The sequence below is a fragment of the Corapipo altera genome, unplaced genomic scaffold, assembly GCF_003945725.1.
Source record: "Corapipo altera isolate COAL_440 unplaced genomic scaffold, ASM394572v1 0, whole genome shotgun sequence".
Taxonomy (NCBI): Eukaryota; Metazoa; Chordata; class Aves; order Passeriformes; family Pipridae; genus Corapipo; species Corapipo altera.
The window spans coordinates 5,059,379-5,077,610 of record NW_020884872.1 but is presented as its reverse complement, the minus strand read 5'-3'; the positions used below and the strand labels follow the sequence as shown (position 1 = coordinate 5,077,610).

The 18,232-nt window shown below is 39.5% G+C and overlaps 1 protein-coding gene across 1 annotated transcript in view; it reads right to left on the bottom strand.

The window, feature by feature from the left end:
• Positions 1-565: 565 nt before the first annotated feature.
• Positions 566-18,232, bottom strand: part of PDXK (pyridoxal kinase) — a 39,704-nt gene continuing 22,037 nt past the window's right edge. Inside the window, exons 3-11 of the mRNA XM_027636695.1 lie at positions 12,290-12,394; positions 9,257-9,340; positions 7,367-7,413; positions 6,680-6,765; positions 5,817-5,862; positions 3,250-3,361; positions 2,111-2,247; positions 1,462-1,528; positions 566-702 (exon numbers count right to left, since the gene is read on the bottom strand). Coding sequence (XP_027492496.1) covers positions 590-702; positions 1,462-1,528; positions 2,111-2,247; positions 3,250-3,361; positions 5,817-5,862; positions 6,680-6,765; positions 7,367-7,413; positions 9,257-9,340; positions 12,290-12,394 — 797 coding nt within the window. The 3' untranslated portion in view covers positions 566-589. The remainder of the gene's footprint in view (positions 703-1,461; positions 1,529-2,110; positions 2,248-3,249; positions 3,362-5,816; positions 5,863-6,679; positions 6,766-7,366; positions 7,414-9,256; positions 9,341-12,289; positions 12,395-18,232) is intronic.

Below are 18,232 nucleotides of genomic sequence, written 5' to 3'. Positions count from 1 at the left end.
CTGTGCAGCTGTTCACAGGCCAGAAGCAGGAGCAGAAATCAGCAACATGAATGACACCTCAAGGTCACTTCAGAGTACTGAACATGCCAAACATCTTCAAAGTACTCCTACACACAACCAGAACTTTGTGTGTAGCTTTAACCCTGCTTAGTCTCATAGCAGCTGAGATACTGAATACCTGAGCAGGTAACCAGGTATCTCCAGGAAAAGGGAGCATGGAGCCAGCTCCATTGGCACTAGGGGCCATCCTGAAATACATTTTCCAGTCAGTCAAGCATTCCATTAGCAAATTCACATCTAAAGTCTTCAGCAAGGCAGGAACATTGTTCTCTCCTGCCCTGGGTCATTACGCAGACTAAGTGAATCCGACAGCCATTTGGATACCTGGAATATGCTCAAATGCACACTAACTGTTTTGTTTTTTAAACTGAGCAAGGCCAGCACATATGTTTGAGAGTGGATATCTGCCTATGCTGGGCACTATTTCATGAAAGTCAGGTTTCTGTCACAGATCTAAGGCAAATATTACAATTTACAGGAAAGAAATGAGGACATCAATACATTGTGCGTTATTGGAGACGTACAGCCTTTATAACACGGTGGCTTTCACTATGATCTCTGGGTTTTCTATGTCCTTTTTGCTTTGGACCATTCTCAGTTCCAGCTGGGCTGAGTTTGGTTTGTTTCCTTCTCCAGCTTGTGCTAAAAAGATGACATCAGAATGTCATTAAAAACAGAAATATAAAAAGAAACAAGTTGCATTTTTCTGTTATCCCACGATTTTCTCTACCTTCCCCCCTTCCCCTCCCCAGTCTCCCTTACAACCCCCTGCTAAAGGCTTCCAAGGTACAAGATCCAGGTCAGCACTGTGATTTTCTATAATCCTTGTTCAGCACCTCTCTCCAGGCAAAAAATACCGCTCTGCTGTTAATTAGAAAGTCACACAGACATGCTCTGAGAACCCAGAGATCCCATCTGGATCTCCTTAGAACTGAAAGACATGGGAAGTCCAAGGGGACAGAAGCTGAAAAAAATCACTCCTCACATGGCCAACCCAGCAAAGAAATTATTATTTGCTGATAAACCCCTCTCAATACTAAACACACACTCAAGGGGAAAGTGAGTGAGCTACACTTAAAGCAGAAGCCCTTTTGCACATCAAACTCGGCATTTCCTCATGTTCTTCTGCCTCTGTTTTGCAGAGCTGAGTCAAGCACAGTCAGCACGACTGTGGTCCCACTACAAGCTAAACAGTGACATCTTCAGTCAGCTGTTGTCAAAGATAGCTTGGAGGACACAGTCAGGAACATGCAGACAAGACTAACAAGCTCTCATCCTGTAAATTCTCTGGCTGCCTCTGCACTGAGAGCTGCCTTTAGTCAGGAAACCCACAAAGCTCTTTGAATGTTTCTTCTGATGCAAATGCAGACAGAACACGGGAACAAGGTCTGAATTAATTACCTTTTGCACTCTTAATGGTCCTCTGCAGAACATGCTGCATGGCTGACACAGTCTTTTCACATGCCACCTGCATCAACATAACATATTCAGGTTTTAGTAAAACTTCAGCTGCCTAGTTTAATGTTACTATTATTTCAAAAACACGGCTATTAAAAGGCAAACATGACTGATGACACAAGCAGGATGACAACCATGTAATATAGAGTTTGGGGGAAAAAAGTTTTTGACTTAATTCTCTAACCAACTGAGCTAATTCTCCCAAAACAGGTATGAGAAACCATATACCCATATCGAGGACTTTATGTACTTAAGGGAAAGGAACAGAAAAATAGATCTGAGAAATTGTCTTCAGGGCTTATTATGACATGAGGATAAAAAAATGTAATTACAAACATGCATGCAGTCTCTCTCTCTAGAGAGAACAACATCTTATTTGGAAAAATTACAAAATCAATCCAACTGAAATGCAAATGTAACTGTTCAATGCTCCTTTTGGCAAAAGGGAAATTCTGGGTTTTTTTCCTCTGAGGTGAGGAAAAAAAGCCAAAACAGAAGACAGTCTTTAAACAATGTCATAGATTAAAAGTCATAAAAAACCCAGAAGAAACATGGTCTAAACTTGCAGAGAGATGAGTAACTTCTCCCACACCTTCAAATTGTTTGGATGCTTGTGTGTCCATGCCAGAAGCATAGCAGCAAACAGGTCTCCTGTTCCAACAAAGACAGCATCCACTTTAGGAGACTCCATTCGAATTCTTTGTGTTATCCTGGTACCATCTGCTTTAGCTATAACACAAACAGACAGTTAAGTAACAGACCCAGCAACTACCACAATAGCATTTACTAGAATTTAAAAAGAAATAATTTTAAAAGTGATCATCAGATTTGAATTCTTCTGTAGTTTGGAATGTAAAGCTGCTAAGGAGTATTGTAAACTTTGTACTTTAAAAGAGAGGGGTTTTAAAAGGCACAACCTTCAAAAACTTGGCCAACTTGGGGTAGCATTTACAACTTATATACTCTACATACTTCATTTAAGAGGGAGGAGGTAGATAGCACCTTCATTTTTCATTCCTCAAAACTGTACCCTTCTCAGGTGGAAACACTGTGTGACAGTCTGAGACACAGTGAATCTTGGTGATGGAATAAAGGGCAATATAAAGAAGGAACAGAAGGATATTTTATAACCTATCAGGGGAGGAACAGTCTGCTAACAGTACACTGTAACTTTTCAGAAAAGTATTCAAAACATTCCAAGTTCCTGTTTTATATCACCACTACTCTCAGGGCACTACTAGGGGCTGTAAGAGGCCTGATAAAACTCACCCAGGACATACCCCACCCTGCACCCTCTGCCCAGGAGCTGCAGAGAAGCTCAGGCCTGGGTACAAGCACTCTTGCCTGAGCTCTGTTGCAGGTATTCCTGTGTTCAGCCCTGCTGTCCTGACTTAATGATTGGATTTTCCAGATTAATCTCAGACCTGGCTTGTCTCACCTTCCTCTGATGACCACTGGCCTCTCAGTGGGACCTGTCCTGCTCACCTTATTCAGATACAGTGGGTCTGAGTCTTGTGGGTGTTCTGCCTGTGCTGTGATCACACTCAGCTCCCAGCTTTTCTTCCCTCATGGAGCAGCCCCAGTCTTACCACTCCTTGATATCACTGTAGGAAAAGCTGTTCCCTTAGGGATCTATGGTCCTTCCATGCACTACAGATGGGTGTGGTGAAACTGCTTCATCAAGAGACAAGTTAAAAGAAAGTACAGTCAAGGGAGGGGTTCATGACTTACTTTTTCTGTGGCTTCCCAGAGCAATTAAGTAGTCATTTCCCAGAGGTGCCTGTAGATCTGAGCTTGTGATCACCACAGTCTCTGGTCCCATGGCATGGAGCATATCCATTACCTTTCCATGTACAAAAAGGCAGGAATCAGTGACTGCAGTATGTGTTGCATAAACTTTGCATCATACTTAGGATTTTTGACCTTATCTTGGCATGTTTTGTAAAGAGAAAAAACAGTTTCTGCTCAAATAACTCACTTGAATTAGAGGCATTACTTTGATATAGGGGAATCAAAACATCCACACTTAAATGTACACACTTGTTAAAATAAACAAGCGTCTCTGTTTGTGTTATCTTTGGATGCTCCTCTGAAAAGAACACTCTGTTTCAGCTGTGATCAGATTTTTTGCCTGTATCACGTTTTCAGAACGTATTATCAAAAGAACAGGAGAACAAATACACAGACATGTTCACCTGAGCTGGCATCTTGAAACACCTGTTAGAAAGCCAACAAATCCAGGCCCTGAAATCTTATTTAGGTACCGCTTTAAGAGTTAACAAAACATTAAAAAGTCAAATCAGAGGTTCAAGTGTGTCTGTCTCAATATTCCTTTCTCATTCTGTTTCAACCTCCAAATTACACTTCCAAATTACATACCTTTGCATGTGTATTTTCACTCTGTGTGTTCCTTAAACTCATAAATACCCTACTTCTGACATCATAATTGGTTACTACAGAAAGAAGTGATTTTGATTTCACAGAAGAAAGAATGACTTCAGTAATGAGTTTAGCATAAAACACAGATAAAATATTAATTCTCCCAGCAGAGTTTAACTAAAAATCCTCTCAGGCTAGCTATGACTCATGAGCAGACGGATTTATTTCTGCTATTTTTTAATTCTCTATTGCTTTTCTTTCTTGTCTAAGCCTCCAGGTTTCTTCAACTGTCAGACCTCTTTGCACAGACATCAGTTGGGTTTTAAAGAAGCAATAAATCCACCAGCATACACTGACATAATCAAACTGTGAAATAGTATTAAACTAAATTTCATTTCTCAGTCACAATTCACCAAGAACCTAATCTCCACTATTTCTAGTCATAGGACTTAGTCCCTTCTACATTAATATTACATCATATTTAATTTTATGTTAGATGACTATACTGTCATCACTAGTCTTGTTGAAGAAATGAAAGCATATCACCATGGAAGTTGATGCCAGAATTCCTACCACCTCAAAAGGGGGCAAATTCCAGCATGGATTATTACTCAGAAGGACAGACTATATACGATATGCAGCTGGGGAGACAGACAGATTAAAATATAATATCCTGCAAGCAACTATTTTAAAAATGCTTTCATTCCTAAATATAATTCCACCTCTTCGGAAGAGATTTTTTTAAACCCCATCACAAACAAATGCTATCACACCAAACAGTCAGAAAACTAACTTGCACAACTGTTCAGCACATGCAACTTGTGTTTGCAGCTGAAACATGTAAATCTAAAAACAATGGCTGCCCAGCTAATTGTGTTCTCCTCAAGGCCGTGGTTCCACTGGTGAGGATGAGAATGGAAGAACTGAGTTGCAGTTAGTGGCATAAAGCACAGCTCATCACCCTCACCCAGCACAGTGGGGTGATGTAAAACTGGGGTTGTAAAACTTGGGGGGGGGGGGGGGGGAAAATAAAACAGCTGAGATCTTTTTAGATGCTTCCTGCAGTGAATCAATGGTAAGCAACCCATGTTGTCTGACGTCGCTACAGCAAAAAAACAACAAACATTTGGGCTGACAGACCCCCAGCTACTCTCCAGGGTGCCACTGCAGCTGCTGTTTGTTTAGAGATTTTGTGTTCTTTTGAAGTTCAAAACCAAACTGGGAGGAATAACATCAGTCCATTATGAAAGCACTTGACTAGTCAACAAAACAAAGAGCTCAGACCTTCTCAAGACATCAATAAAACCACATTCCTATTTTGTCCTTCACCACCAAACCCTGCAGCTTTTTATTTTCTTCAGTTTGTATGAAAGGGTAAATCTTTACACCTCGATGCAATATATTTGCAGGCCATCTATCATCTCTCTATGGCAATGACAGCAGCTGTCAATGCTGTGGATTTGTCTGGGAGAAGGAGGAAAAGCTGTCCTCACACTCAGCCTTGCTGCTGCATGACTCACACGTGGACAGCAAAAAGAGAGACCTGAGCAGGTTCCTGATGCCCAGGGTCACCCGAGGTTTTCACCCCAAACAAAGCATTTCTACAGCAGTGACAAGTGTCTGGGTACTTGCCACATGTGCTGCTGCCTCTCTTCTTACACTGCAGGAAAGCAACCTCACAGAGATCTACTCATTACCAAGGTAATGGCTTTAGCTGTAGCTCTTTCTGGAAGTTTCTGTCGAAGTCTGACACTAAAATAGGACATGTTTTATGCCTGGAGTGCATGAACTTTTTTGATATACAGAAAGAAAGGATGGAGGCCAAAGTGACTTCAAGGTTAAAGACAAACTGCAAACTGCAGCACTGCAGGCAGGAATGCAGAAAGAGATCTTACACACCCTGCCCTTTCCCTACTTACCTCTAAAGCATCTTTTTCGGTGTAAATCTTCCTGCCCGTGAGTAACCTGAGAATGAAACAGAAATCTTAGAAGAGCTCAAGTTCTCCAGGCAGTGACTGCTCTGTTTATCCTTTGAAAGGAGAAAAGCTTGGACTGCACCAAACAGGCCTAAACCTTCTGTAGCTTCACGGTCTGCTGGACCAGACCGCTGTCTTTAAAGGTTACGTGCACAGACACACAGTGCTTCTGCAGAGGACTCACACCAGCCCTAACCTGCCTCCTCTAGAGATCCCTGTACCACAAAAATTCCCTTACAAGTGTCTTCTCTCCATCTCCCATGTAGCTGCTCCCTCCCCTCAGGGGACAGCCTGTGATGTATCACAACAGATTATCTCCTGACCAAAGCGTCACAGTCCTATGTAGACAGGACAAGCAGCAGGCATTTAAATTCTTAGCTCCTATGAGATGTTGACATGGTGGTATTTCTGAACCTAGTTTTGGGGGGTTGAACCCAACTATCTCAGTTTTGATATTCTAACATACAATAAAAGTTTCCACAGTAATGGGTAAGGATGGGGAAGGTATTTTTTCAACCTGCCCTAGATACAGGCCTCTGGGGATAACAAGAAGTAATCATGAAAATGAGAGACTGGAGAAAACAAGAAGAATGTTTTCCTCACATAACTTCCAGATTTTTTATTGATTTCAGTATGGAACATTTGAGGTTGTCTGAAAAGCACCACTTGAAAGTAACAGCTAAAAACCAAAACCCAAAACATACATACATAAGGCACTATAGTGAGACAAATAAAATAATGGGGTATCGGCCTTCCCTGCTTTTGTCCCCAAGTTTATTTGGCTAGAAAATGAAATAAGCACTTACTCAGCTTCAAACTGGTTAGGAGTAATTATATCTGCAACAGGTACAACTTTGTCCCTGTAGACTGGCAGGAGATCCTTGGGCACATACTAGGGAAGAAGAAACAGTGTCAAATGCAGGATCTGCAATGTGGGACTGCAACTCTCCCTCACTGTATTTTTACTGAAATGATTTGCTAGTTTTGATCAAAAATGAATGTTTGTCAGTGTGCAGCCTGGTATTGGCACATGGAGCTTTTCCATCACTGATCACAGCCCAATCCTAACAGCTGTTGGATCCCACACGAAAAAACTCATCTTCATTTAGGTTCCAGTGCTGTGACAATTCACACGATGGCTGACAATGCCAGCCAGGCTACCAGCCAAAACAGAGGTCCTGACAGAAGATGAGAGAACTCCAGTGACACAGGGAGGGAGAGTATCAGGATATTTTCCTGCAGACATGGTCTGTATTCCCTCTGTTGTCTCAGCAGAGAGCCTGAAATAATCCCAGGGCTATGCAGCTGTCATTCCTCCCACATACTAAACTCATTCAAATACAAGAAATTAAAGCACAAACTTACTTACTGGGATTCAAAGCCACACTTAGGCAAAGTAGCTCAGTTTGGGTGTTTAAAAATTAATAAACCTTTACACATCTTCATAAAACAAACATTCACTGCACAGAGAATCCAAACAGATGGATACTAACCATAGAGCCTTCTCCATTCCATTTGTCACCCATCACTGGATCACACACTGTAATAGAATAAATTTAGGTTTAGAAATGGGGTACAGTTATAGAGACCCTGGTTGGAGGGAAAAATTCTAGGTAATAGCACTGAGCATCTCATAGCTTATATAATTTCACAGCTCTTGCAGCACACTCAGCCTGAAATTTGTAACTGGTGGCTGCCAATCGTGAAAGAGCAGGACATGTCTTAAACAGTTATCAAGTTGGGATCACCCTCTCCTGCCTGCTTCCACGTTGTTATGTCTGAAGATGATGAGGATGAGAGGATCTGAGTGCTGGGAGTAAAGGGCCTTTTGTTATGGAGAACACAAACACTCCCCAACCCTAAACTCTGGAATGGTAGTACAGTTGGGAAGAAAAGTGGGAGAAGCTAATAGGTCTGAAAAGAGTCCCATTTCTACTTTAGTGTAAAAAAATACATGCCAAATGTACACACCAAAATGCTGTGTGTATATTAAATAAAAAGTGTATTATAATGAAACAGTAAGAAAATCCATGCCAAAGTACATGAACTCATATTTGGTGTAGTAATATTAACGTGTTTGGGATGGGTTCTGTATCATCAGCAGCATTAACAATGTATTCCAAGTGTCCTCAGTTTCAGAGCATGGAAATAGCCACAGTGAACTTCAAAAAGGAACATTGTTCATTATATTAAAAGAGCCTTTAGCAAGATAAAAAAGAAATACAAATCCAATCAGTATTTAAGGAAGTTTTTCTATGAATAAAAAGAGGGTAATTTGTTTTACATTTTAAAATTATTTCCTTACATTTCCTTACAGTCTATTTACTAAATATAAAGGGTCTTGGAAGCCTAGCTGTGATCTCAACATCTGACCTCTTCCTTCCTTTTCTATACAGTCAGATGTTCCTTTCTACTCATATTCCAACAGTCCTTAGTTTTCATACAAGGCTCTGGAGAATCTGACAATGCAACAGTGTTAATAAAGAGTAAAAATCCAACAAAACCCAGTGAAGATCTCTCTGCTACATTTTGCTAAATGAGCACCGTGCTTTGTTAATTTTAAGTCATCAGCAGTAGACACCTGCAAATCCTGCCAATCTTTCTAAATGCTTCCTGACCACACAGTTTACTGAAGTTTACTGAAGATGACAGCTAAAGACCATAATTCATAGCTTTTTATCCCACTAAATCCTCCCTGACCTTGCCCTGCCACTCTAAACATTTTGCTCAATTCAAGCCTACGCTGGTTATGTTCAAAAGTCCCAAAAGAGATTCAGGAAGGAAAGAGGAGAATTTTATTTCCACAGGTTTAAGCCTGACATGCCATGTTAATGAGGACAGTTGCTAGAGCCTGTTGCTCCCATATTTTAGCAGAAGGCACCAGAGCTAAAAAAAGCTTTGGAGTTCAAGGTAAATCATGAAGCTTACAAGGCAAAGTAAGACATTTATGGGATGTTACATGAAGCCATGGCAGGGCAACACAGGAGAGTCTATCCTGCTTTTGACTGACTGGGAAGTCAAGGAGAGGCTTCAGCCATCAGCACATGCAGCCTCTGAACTACCACCAGCAGCAGCTGGCTGGGATTTTTATCCTTTCTTGGATACAGACAGTCAGACCTCAAGGTACGTTCTCCCTTGGACAGCACAATGCAAGAAACATACTGAAAGGCATAAAATCAGAAAGATAAAAAGCCAAGTCCCTCAACACTTAAAGCTGAAATGAAACACCACTGGAGCCTCAGAGAGCCCCCAGATCAGAGGAGAAGATGGTTGTGAAATGCTGCATAACATCACAGCAGTGTTGTCATCCTAAAACAGTAAAATGAATAAAATTAATAAAAACATAGTGATGAAACAGAAAGGATTATAATGCACTTCCTTACCATATACAAGGTTGGAATTCTGTTGCTTCAACTCCTGGACAATATCCACCACCATTGCAAGAAATGATGTATCTCTTGTATACCCTTTGGGGGAAAAAAAAAGACATTTCTGAAGTCTATTTTCATGAACACTTCTTCTGTTTGTAGTTTTTGATAGGAATGCTGCATACTTCTCATTCTTTGGATAAATGCATTTTTAAAACAAAGGCATTTTAGTAGTTCATTCAGGAAAAATTGGTGGGAAACAAATTCAGACAACTACAAATATAACCTTAAAAATCCATTTACTAAATATCTTATATATAAAGGGCTCATACAATTTCAAAATGCTTGAACATACATAAATAAAGGTCAGGCTAAAAGGAAAGAACCTTTCCTTTTCATCAAAACAGCAGTCTAATAAGTATTATTTATGATGTAGTAAATATTTTAATTTCCATATACTTTTCCCATACTCTGTCTTAAAGCAATTTTTTAATTCTTATTATTAATGTTGGTGCTGATAAAGTCTAGCACACTAATGCAATGGAGTTTTAATTTTGAATATTTTAGAGCAATGGCCAAAGGACGAATAAAATTCCTGGTTTTTAGGCTTAGCAGTGAAAAAAAATGGAAATAAATTTTACTATATTTTAAGGACTTAATCACATTGCTAGCACCACAATATTCTTATTTAATAATTAATTTCTTTATTTTATAGATGTTTCTTAATTTATATATTTATATATCAACTTAATTTGCAGCATATATAAATTAACAATTTTATTTTAATTTATTTTAGTTCATTCAATACTATTATTTTGAGCCAGGTAACATCTTCAAACCTTCAGCTTGGAAATGTCCGCTCTACTAAAATATTTAAAAGTGCATTTTGGAGATTTTTTTTTTTAAACTTGCAAAATTGATCAATTCTTAGATGTTGCAGAGAAATGGAAAAAGCTTCCAAGATTTTTGGCCAAAATGCTTTGCCTTACATCTATGAAATGCTGATAATCAGGAAAAAGCCAAGCAAAGATTTTTGTTATAGACTGGCTGAAAAAAACAAAATACACAGTTTGGTTAACATTATTGACAGAGGTGTTTAAAACAATTACACTGAACTGGAGTTTCTCTCTTACTTTGAGTCTTTTACTGTAAATGAAACAAGTATATGAAGATCTACAAATAACAACAGTCACAAAAGTTAACAGTGGTACTTTGTCTAAGTGGCCTAAAGACAATAACTTCCTTCTCAGCCAAGATACCTACAGTCACCAGACATACAATTAACAATAAAATCCTGTCCGTTCAGAAATCAATTTGTTTTCAGTGTGTAAATAATCATATCCAGGTTGTTGGAGGTACAAAGTAGTTGCCCACTATAGTGAATGGCTCTTCCTGTTTGAAGAGAAAAATCTGACTTTTGGCCCTGAATGAAAAAAACCTGAATTTTAAGTTCAGTCACAGTGCAGCTGCAGAATAAAACACTGGAAGTATTATTGGATATTAAGAAATTACTGACATTTCTACCCATGCCTTCTTTTTGTCCATGCTGAAAATGTCTACAGTGAATGAGATGTTAAAACAAACTTGAACAACACACTGATCCATCTACCCACAAATCCTATTTTAAAAGGCGTGTTAATAAAGATTCCCTTTTTCTCCGAAATTTCTTTTCTTTTGCTGAAGATTTCTGTTTCTCATTCTTCCACTTTTAATCTCTTACATCCATTTTGCCAGTACAAGACTGTGATAGAAAGGGTGTAGAGGTCTCTTCCAAGAGTTGGAGGTAAAATAAAAAAGGAACATTTCAGCTAAAAGAATACTCAAACACTATTTAGAATTTTTGCATACTAGCATCTCCTGAAAATTCCTGCAATACAGTGTGTTCTTCCTGGAAATGTCCTCTGAGAGAGTTCTTTCAAGGAAAAAAAAGGTGTTCATCTATTTCTCAATCACAAAGAACTCATTTATGCCAAAATTAATTTCTTAACCTACTGTTAAGAACCTACCTGTTCAATCTACTTTCTATTTAGTCTCCTTTATTTTGGAGATATTCCTTGAAAAAGCCCTGACAATAACTCTTCAGACATGTCATACCCTTCCAGCCAGAATGACTGTTGTGGAGTTATAATCCATACACTTAAAGTTTCCAATTTTCCCTGTATATAAAGAACTTCCTTACATGTGGAAGCCATGAAATCAGTTAAATCTGGTTATATATTTCTGCTTACCTTTAAAAAGTGACTGTTCACTGCTATAGAAAAATGATACTGTAATCTAAACCAGATGCACAACTCTTACTGAGGTGAAACCTGATTAGTAACCTACTTTTGAGAAGCAGGAATTGAATGAGAAGCAATCTTTAATAAAAACTGCATGTAGAATCTCTCATTTCTAGAAAATGTTTTACAAGAAGTTCTCTTTGCCTGTATTTATAAACACTTTGTACTTAGTGCTAGCAAAGGAAAACACTGCAGAACTGTATTTACTCAGATGACCTACATAGTAACAAGAGCAAAAAATCAAGACAGGACAAGAGTCAAACCCAAAATCCAACCCTGCTTATACTTTGCTCTGTGTCCAAGCATTATGCCTCAAAGATCAAGCAAAAAAATCAAGGACATACAATTCTGCATAAAATCATGTTGCAGTAGCACAGAGTGCCAGTGCTGCAGATTTAGGAGAAAGGGTTAAACTCGTGTCTTCCTAATAAATTTTAAAATAATACTCTGACACTCCTCATCCTTTTTTTCCAGTAGAGGCACTCCCAAAACATGACTGTATGCCTGCACATGACTGGCCTGTACAAGTCTGTAAATTATACAAGGGGATCAATTTACCCACCCAGTTACAACCTGCAGGCTGGAGAGCTCTGGCTGTTCCAAGTTAAACAGCACAAGAGGTTGGGACTATAATATACAGATGAAATTGCAGGAGGAACCAAAGGAGGGAAATTTTAATTGCATGGTTTGCAATAAGGAGGGATATGGTTTATATTTCTTTAGTTCTGTTTACATCTCATGAGAACTCCAGGGAAGCAGCTCATCTCACCTGTGAGTACATAATCGTAGTGGTTGACCTTGTTCAGCTTCAGTCCTTCATACAGTTCATGAAGTTCATCTGAATTCAACACCTGACCCTTCCAGTGGGCATAACCTGCAAAGCAAATGCCAGATAATTTTTTTTCAAGAGTTGGATTTTCTATCTCAGATCACACATTATACACTTGCAGGGACCACATCAATTATCAGCATCAAAAAGCATTTTCACCTCTTCTGTAAAATGCTGTTGCCAAATAAAAGCTGCTGTCAGCAGAACAGTTGGATGTGCTCAGCTTCTTCTTAGCACTTCTGTCTCCCAAAGAATGACTACACTGCAATTTGAGACTGTCCATTTACCAGCAAATCAAGCTGAGAACACACAAGCTCCTGCAAGATTTCCCATGGAGCCTTTGCAACTACCCCTTTCCTGTGCGGAGGGTGACAAACATATGTTTTAGGCTTCACTGGAGGAGGGTGTCAGCACAACATATCTTTGTTATTTTATACTATATTAAAAAAGAGAAAATTGACAGTTAGATGACAAGCTTAACAGGCTTGTGGATCTGTCCATACCGAGATATGCAGCACTGCTGCACCCCATCAGATGTGGTGCTTGCTGGGACCTGCATGTAACGAAGAGACATATAATGTCATCTGACAGATTTTCTTCCCAAAATAGCACAGCTTTAGTACTGAGAATCCTGGAGGAGGAAATGAGTAGCAGAAAGACACTATAAACAGACAAATAATATCCATACACTCTTATCCTTGAATGATCTCTTAAGAATTACAAGCCAATATTCTCAGCCGAGAAGAGGATGGAATGTGAAGTTACTCGGGAGAAGCTGAAACGATTTCAGCAAAGTGGACCAAGCTCCATGGAAGCCAATTTCAAGGAAAAGAAAAATAATTTCCCTTAACAGAATCTAAATATTTATTGAAAAATGTAAATGCACCTTGCACCTTGTTGTCAAAGCCTACTGCCCATCTAGGTGGCACCAATCCCTTCCCTATATGTAAGAGTGGGGCTTCCTCCAGGATTTTAGATGAAGTACCCACGATTTAACTCTCCCAACTTCCATAAAATCAGAGGTTGTTAAAAAGCTTACCTTTTTATTAACTGGAATTAGGAAAAGTGAAATGTTAAAATCATGTATCTTCTTCCATACCACCCCTGTGTGATAACTTCTGCTCTTGCAGTTAGGCAATTCTGTGATAAAAACTGTTGGTTTTGATTATCACTCTAAACTGTGTTATTAGAGTAACTGCCAAAAGGTGCCTGGAGCTTAGTCTAAGCACATTTTTCAGTTTTCCCTTCTTATGAATGCAAATACACCCACAGTATGGTGAGCAGATGGATCATTTTGTTCTCCTCAGCTCACAAAGGCCAAGCCTCTAAAACACGACTCGCTGCCAGCTGGCTGGGGGCCTGACTCACATCAGCCACCACCACTCTCTCCCAGGCAAATGCCTCCCACAAAGTCTCTGTGAAGAAATGGACAAAGTAGGGGATTTCCACATGTCAGGGCTGTGGTTTCATAGCAGAAGACAGTGATATTCAAAACTGCAACAGTCAACACCCAGGCACACCTCTAGTTCTTCATGCCCCTGACTGTATGAGGAACCCTTGACTACACCTAACCCCAGGAGCTGGTTAATTAACACATATGCAGATGTTTGTTCTGTCACACCTGCAGTGCCAGAGAGAAATCATCTGTCCTCTCCTCTTCCTTGAATCTCTGTAGCACTGCAAAGCCAGTACAGGGACACAACAGGGTCCTTCCACTGTGGCCATGAATGAAACTGGGTGCACTTTTCACCCAGAAGCAAGGTCTGCTGGCAAAAGTGCAGATTTTTGCCTCACACGTGGCCATAAATATAAATATGATAGATTGCCCAGACAATCTAGATATTCTCAGGAGGCACCCCTACAAATTCACCATTTAACTAAGAGTTCACATGACTGTGTCAAGCTGTCTGTACCAAGCTGCCTTAAATACTCAATGCACGGGGTTCATGTCACACTGATCCCTCCACTGAGGGGAAGAAATAAATGTGGAAACACAATATTAGGCAGCAGCCCAGCTTAGCTCAGGAATTGGTAACTCACCCACACGGGGCAGGGACATTGAACTCTGTAGCAATGACTTCCAAAGGTTCTAAAGGAGCCTTTTTACTACGTGGTAAAGTGTAATACAACCTAAAGTCTAATCACACAACAGCCAGGGGAAAAACAAAACCCTAGGGAAGCTCTCAGGGAAGCCCCAGCTACTCAGACAGAAAAAAAAAAAGGCGAATGCCTTCACTGGATCTGCAGAGAACTGTGATTTCACTAGGAACTGAATTATGCTGGAGTAAGAAGAAACAAACAAAATCAAAACTGGCAGCAAAATGGAAATCACCCTGAGCCCTTTCCCCAGGGTAATGTCATGTAACATGATGAACAAGCTGCAAACCCCGTGATCCTGCATTAATCCTGCTCTCCTCGTGGAATATACAACCAAAAATCAGCTTCTGTAGAGGGACAGAAGGAAAAGCCAGTTACTAATGTTCAAAAAGTGTTTCACTAACTGCAGAATGGATAAGTTGGGGTCCCAGGAAGAGGGACTATCTTGAAAGGGGTCTGGTCTTCCCTGTGTCTTCCTTGTTTTATGTGCAAAACCACCAAATAATTCCCCTCAGTGCTGGACTGAGAGAACAGAGAGATCATTGCAAATCATGATCCAGCTCTCCAAAAGACCACTTGGCTCAGACTAACTGCATTAGTCTCCCAGATTTGTAAGTAATTTTAAACACACACAAGAGCACAAGCATTTAAACAACTTTATACCCCTTCTGCTTATCTGTGTTATGACCTTTTACTGCAATTATCTGTTTGGTTTTAGCACATAAGGGAATGAAAAACAGGTAAGATATCATGACTTATGTCACTTATCCCTCTAAAAGGACATATGTATTCATCAGTCTCCAGGGAAATATCTTGGTTCATCTGTATGAAAAAGAAAAAAAAAAACAAAACCACAACCCAGAGAGGTAGCTAATACTACACCCAAGATGAATTTACACACTTTTTTGTCTTGCCTTCCTCCACTGGTACTTTTTTTCTCTTTTGGAATGTATTTATAATCCTCTTAATTACTTTCAAAACCAAGTTAGAAAGAAAATAAGAGTCCCAAGCATATCAGAAGGAACAAAAAAACCCAACCAAGCAACACAGCAAAACAAAAATTAAGCTACCATTTCATAACAGCAAGGCGTGTAAGATTTCTTTGTTTTCCAACCCAGAACACTCTGTTCTGAGGTTTGAGTTCCTCCTGTGGTGCTCCCTGCAAAACTATTCCAAGTGGCTTCACTACCCAAGTATTTCACATGGGAAAAAGGAAGAAAGATCAAGTGTTTAAGGCACATGATGGACAGGCAGTCTGGTTCCAGCAGTGTCACAAAATTCACATGTAAACTCTGGCAGACAACCTGGTCTAAACATATGACTAATCTTTAGCTACCAGGAGGCCTTCAACAAAAACAGAAATACAGTACCAAATTCCCCACTGGATTTTTTACAGCTGGGCAGTGTGGGAGTGAAATACTAGCAGTGTTAGGCATGAGTGGAGATCTTTTCTTTTTGCCCCTGCACACACAGGTGTGAGTGACTGCATATGGGTGGCAGACTATGAGGAATCACATCAAGACATAATTATAATTTATCACGTATTAGACCTACCAGCCAAACCAACCACCCACAACACACCCACTAAGTGGAAGTCAAAAAAAGTGCTTAGAAATAAAAAGGAACAGGAAAAAAAAAAAACCCTGGGCTCTTTGTTCCAGAGCAGTTTCAAAGGTAGGATTTGGACAGCAAAGTAAGCACATTATATGCTTGCTGGTAACCTACCAATGAAAAACAAAAATGAAAATCCCTGAGGAATTAAAAATGCACCCCAAAACATCGACAACAGAATTAAAAAAAAAAAAAAAAAATCTAGATTTTAATTTTTGCACATCAGACAATGAAATGCTTCTGCAAATAGTACAGTAAAATAGAATAAAAAGCACAGTCTTTGTAGGCTGCATGACAGCTTCTTTTATTTGTACATGAAGCACAATGCCATTCAAGTGTGAGTCACTCTAATCACAAAAGATCCTCACGAAGCAACATGACAAACTGTTCTCCCAGGGGGACTGATTTAAAGCACATTTTCCAAATTTCAGGATTATCAGAGACTAAAGAAAGCTGAATTTTCTGAGCAGGAGTCAGCAGAAAGTTGCCCGTGGTAGCTTACTAATTTAAAGACAGGGCAAAAAAAGAGCAATAATGATTCACCCAAGAAAGTCTGTTAGTCATAAATTCTCTCTGCATTTTATCTTTTGCTGCCAGGACCAAGTTTAAAAACAGGGAAAGAAGGAAAGAAAGAACACCATGTCCAAAACCTCACAGACTTTTCTACCTGTGCTCCTCCGGTATGTGGCATTCTCTCAGAAACTACAGTTCACAGCTAGATTTTGAAGGAGGAATTTGTCCTTCAGCTTTAATGAGGATACCAGAAAGGGTTCTCATAAGATTTTGTTTTTATAGGAAAATCAAGTTGCCTTCACCCATTCACCCAGCACACAATGCTTGTGTATTGTAGCACCGCTCCAGACACAAGTTCTGCTTCCCAAAGCCATGAGATTGTGCGGTAACCTTTGGGATTTTTTTAAACACGTTTTCTAAGACAATCAAGATTACAGGAAAAAAAAAAAAAGAAATAATGTCACTGCTAAACACCAGGACTAGTTCCTGGTGTTTATATTTTACAGACTTGTGACCTTTGAGACATTTTGGGGTTTGGGATGTTCATTTAGGTCTTCTTTTGGGGGAAGACCCTTCTACTACTCACTACTATCTACTACCCTTCTACTACCTCCAATGTCTGCCAAATCTTGAATGAAACACTGGTTTCCTTTCTCCAGCTGTGATACCATTAAAAAAAGTTTAAAAATTTTCTTTCTTTTCTGTTTTAAGAACCTGCTCATCCTATTGGTAATGTAATTTTCCTACCTTCAGACACATTCAGTTTATGGTCAGTAAAACTTCTTCTAAGCTCTTTTAATGCCCTGTAAAGCTGATTTAATCTTGAAACTGAAAGCCAACAAACAACATGTATTCACGCACCTTAAGAGCCAAGTTATTTAACATGAAAAAATTGCTTAATTTCTGGAAGATCACAGGAGTTTTACCCAGCTACCAAAACCAAACAACAGAAAATCCCAAACTCCAAACCTAAACACATTAAAGAAATGGAAGTTACACCTAAGTACCTCTGAAAAACATGACAGAACCTTTGTACTGTGCCAAAGGGGAAAAGAAAAATAAGCAGCTTTTTGACTGAGCCAGGAAAGGCACCCACCCCCTTGTTTAATTATTACCTCTTTTGTGCCTTTCCTTAACAAACAGAGATGGCTTTCAAGCTACCTTTGAAACATTAATTTCTTCTTCCCAGGTTGACACTAAATTCCTTCCATGATAGGCATCTTATAATCTCTTGAAAGCTGCATGGAGCTCAACACGGTGAGAGAAGACAGAGGCTTCCTTGCCTGCTCTCTGTTCCAAAAATGAGCAGTTTATTAACACAGCTGTTCCTGTGAGATACTAAGAAAGTACATTTGTGGGGGGTTTTTTTGTTTGGTTGGTTTGGTTTTGGTTTGGGTTTGTTTTTTGGTTTTTTTTGTGTCAGAAACAAATTTTTCTCTTTTTCAAGATATTTAAGTCTGGATTTGCTTCTTAAGACACCTGTAGAATGTCTTTATCTAGAGTAGATCTCCCCTCAAACAACTCATCACCACCAAGACAGTAAATATGTCCCTTTTGATCCAGAAACAGCAAGTCACTTGGAGCTCCTTTCTGGGTGAAAGGTATTGCTAAAATAAACATAAATTTCATCTTTCTTTCAAAAGATAAAAGTTCTCTAGCACT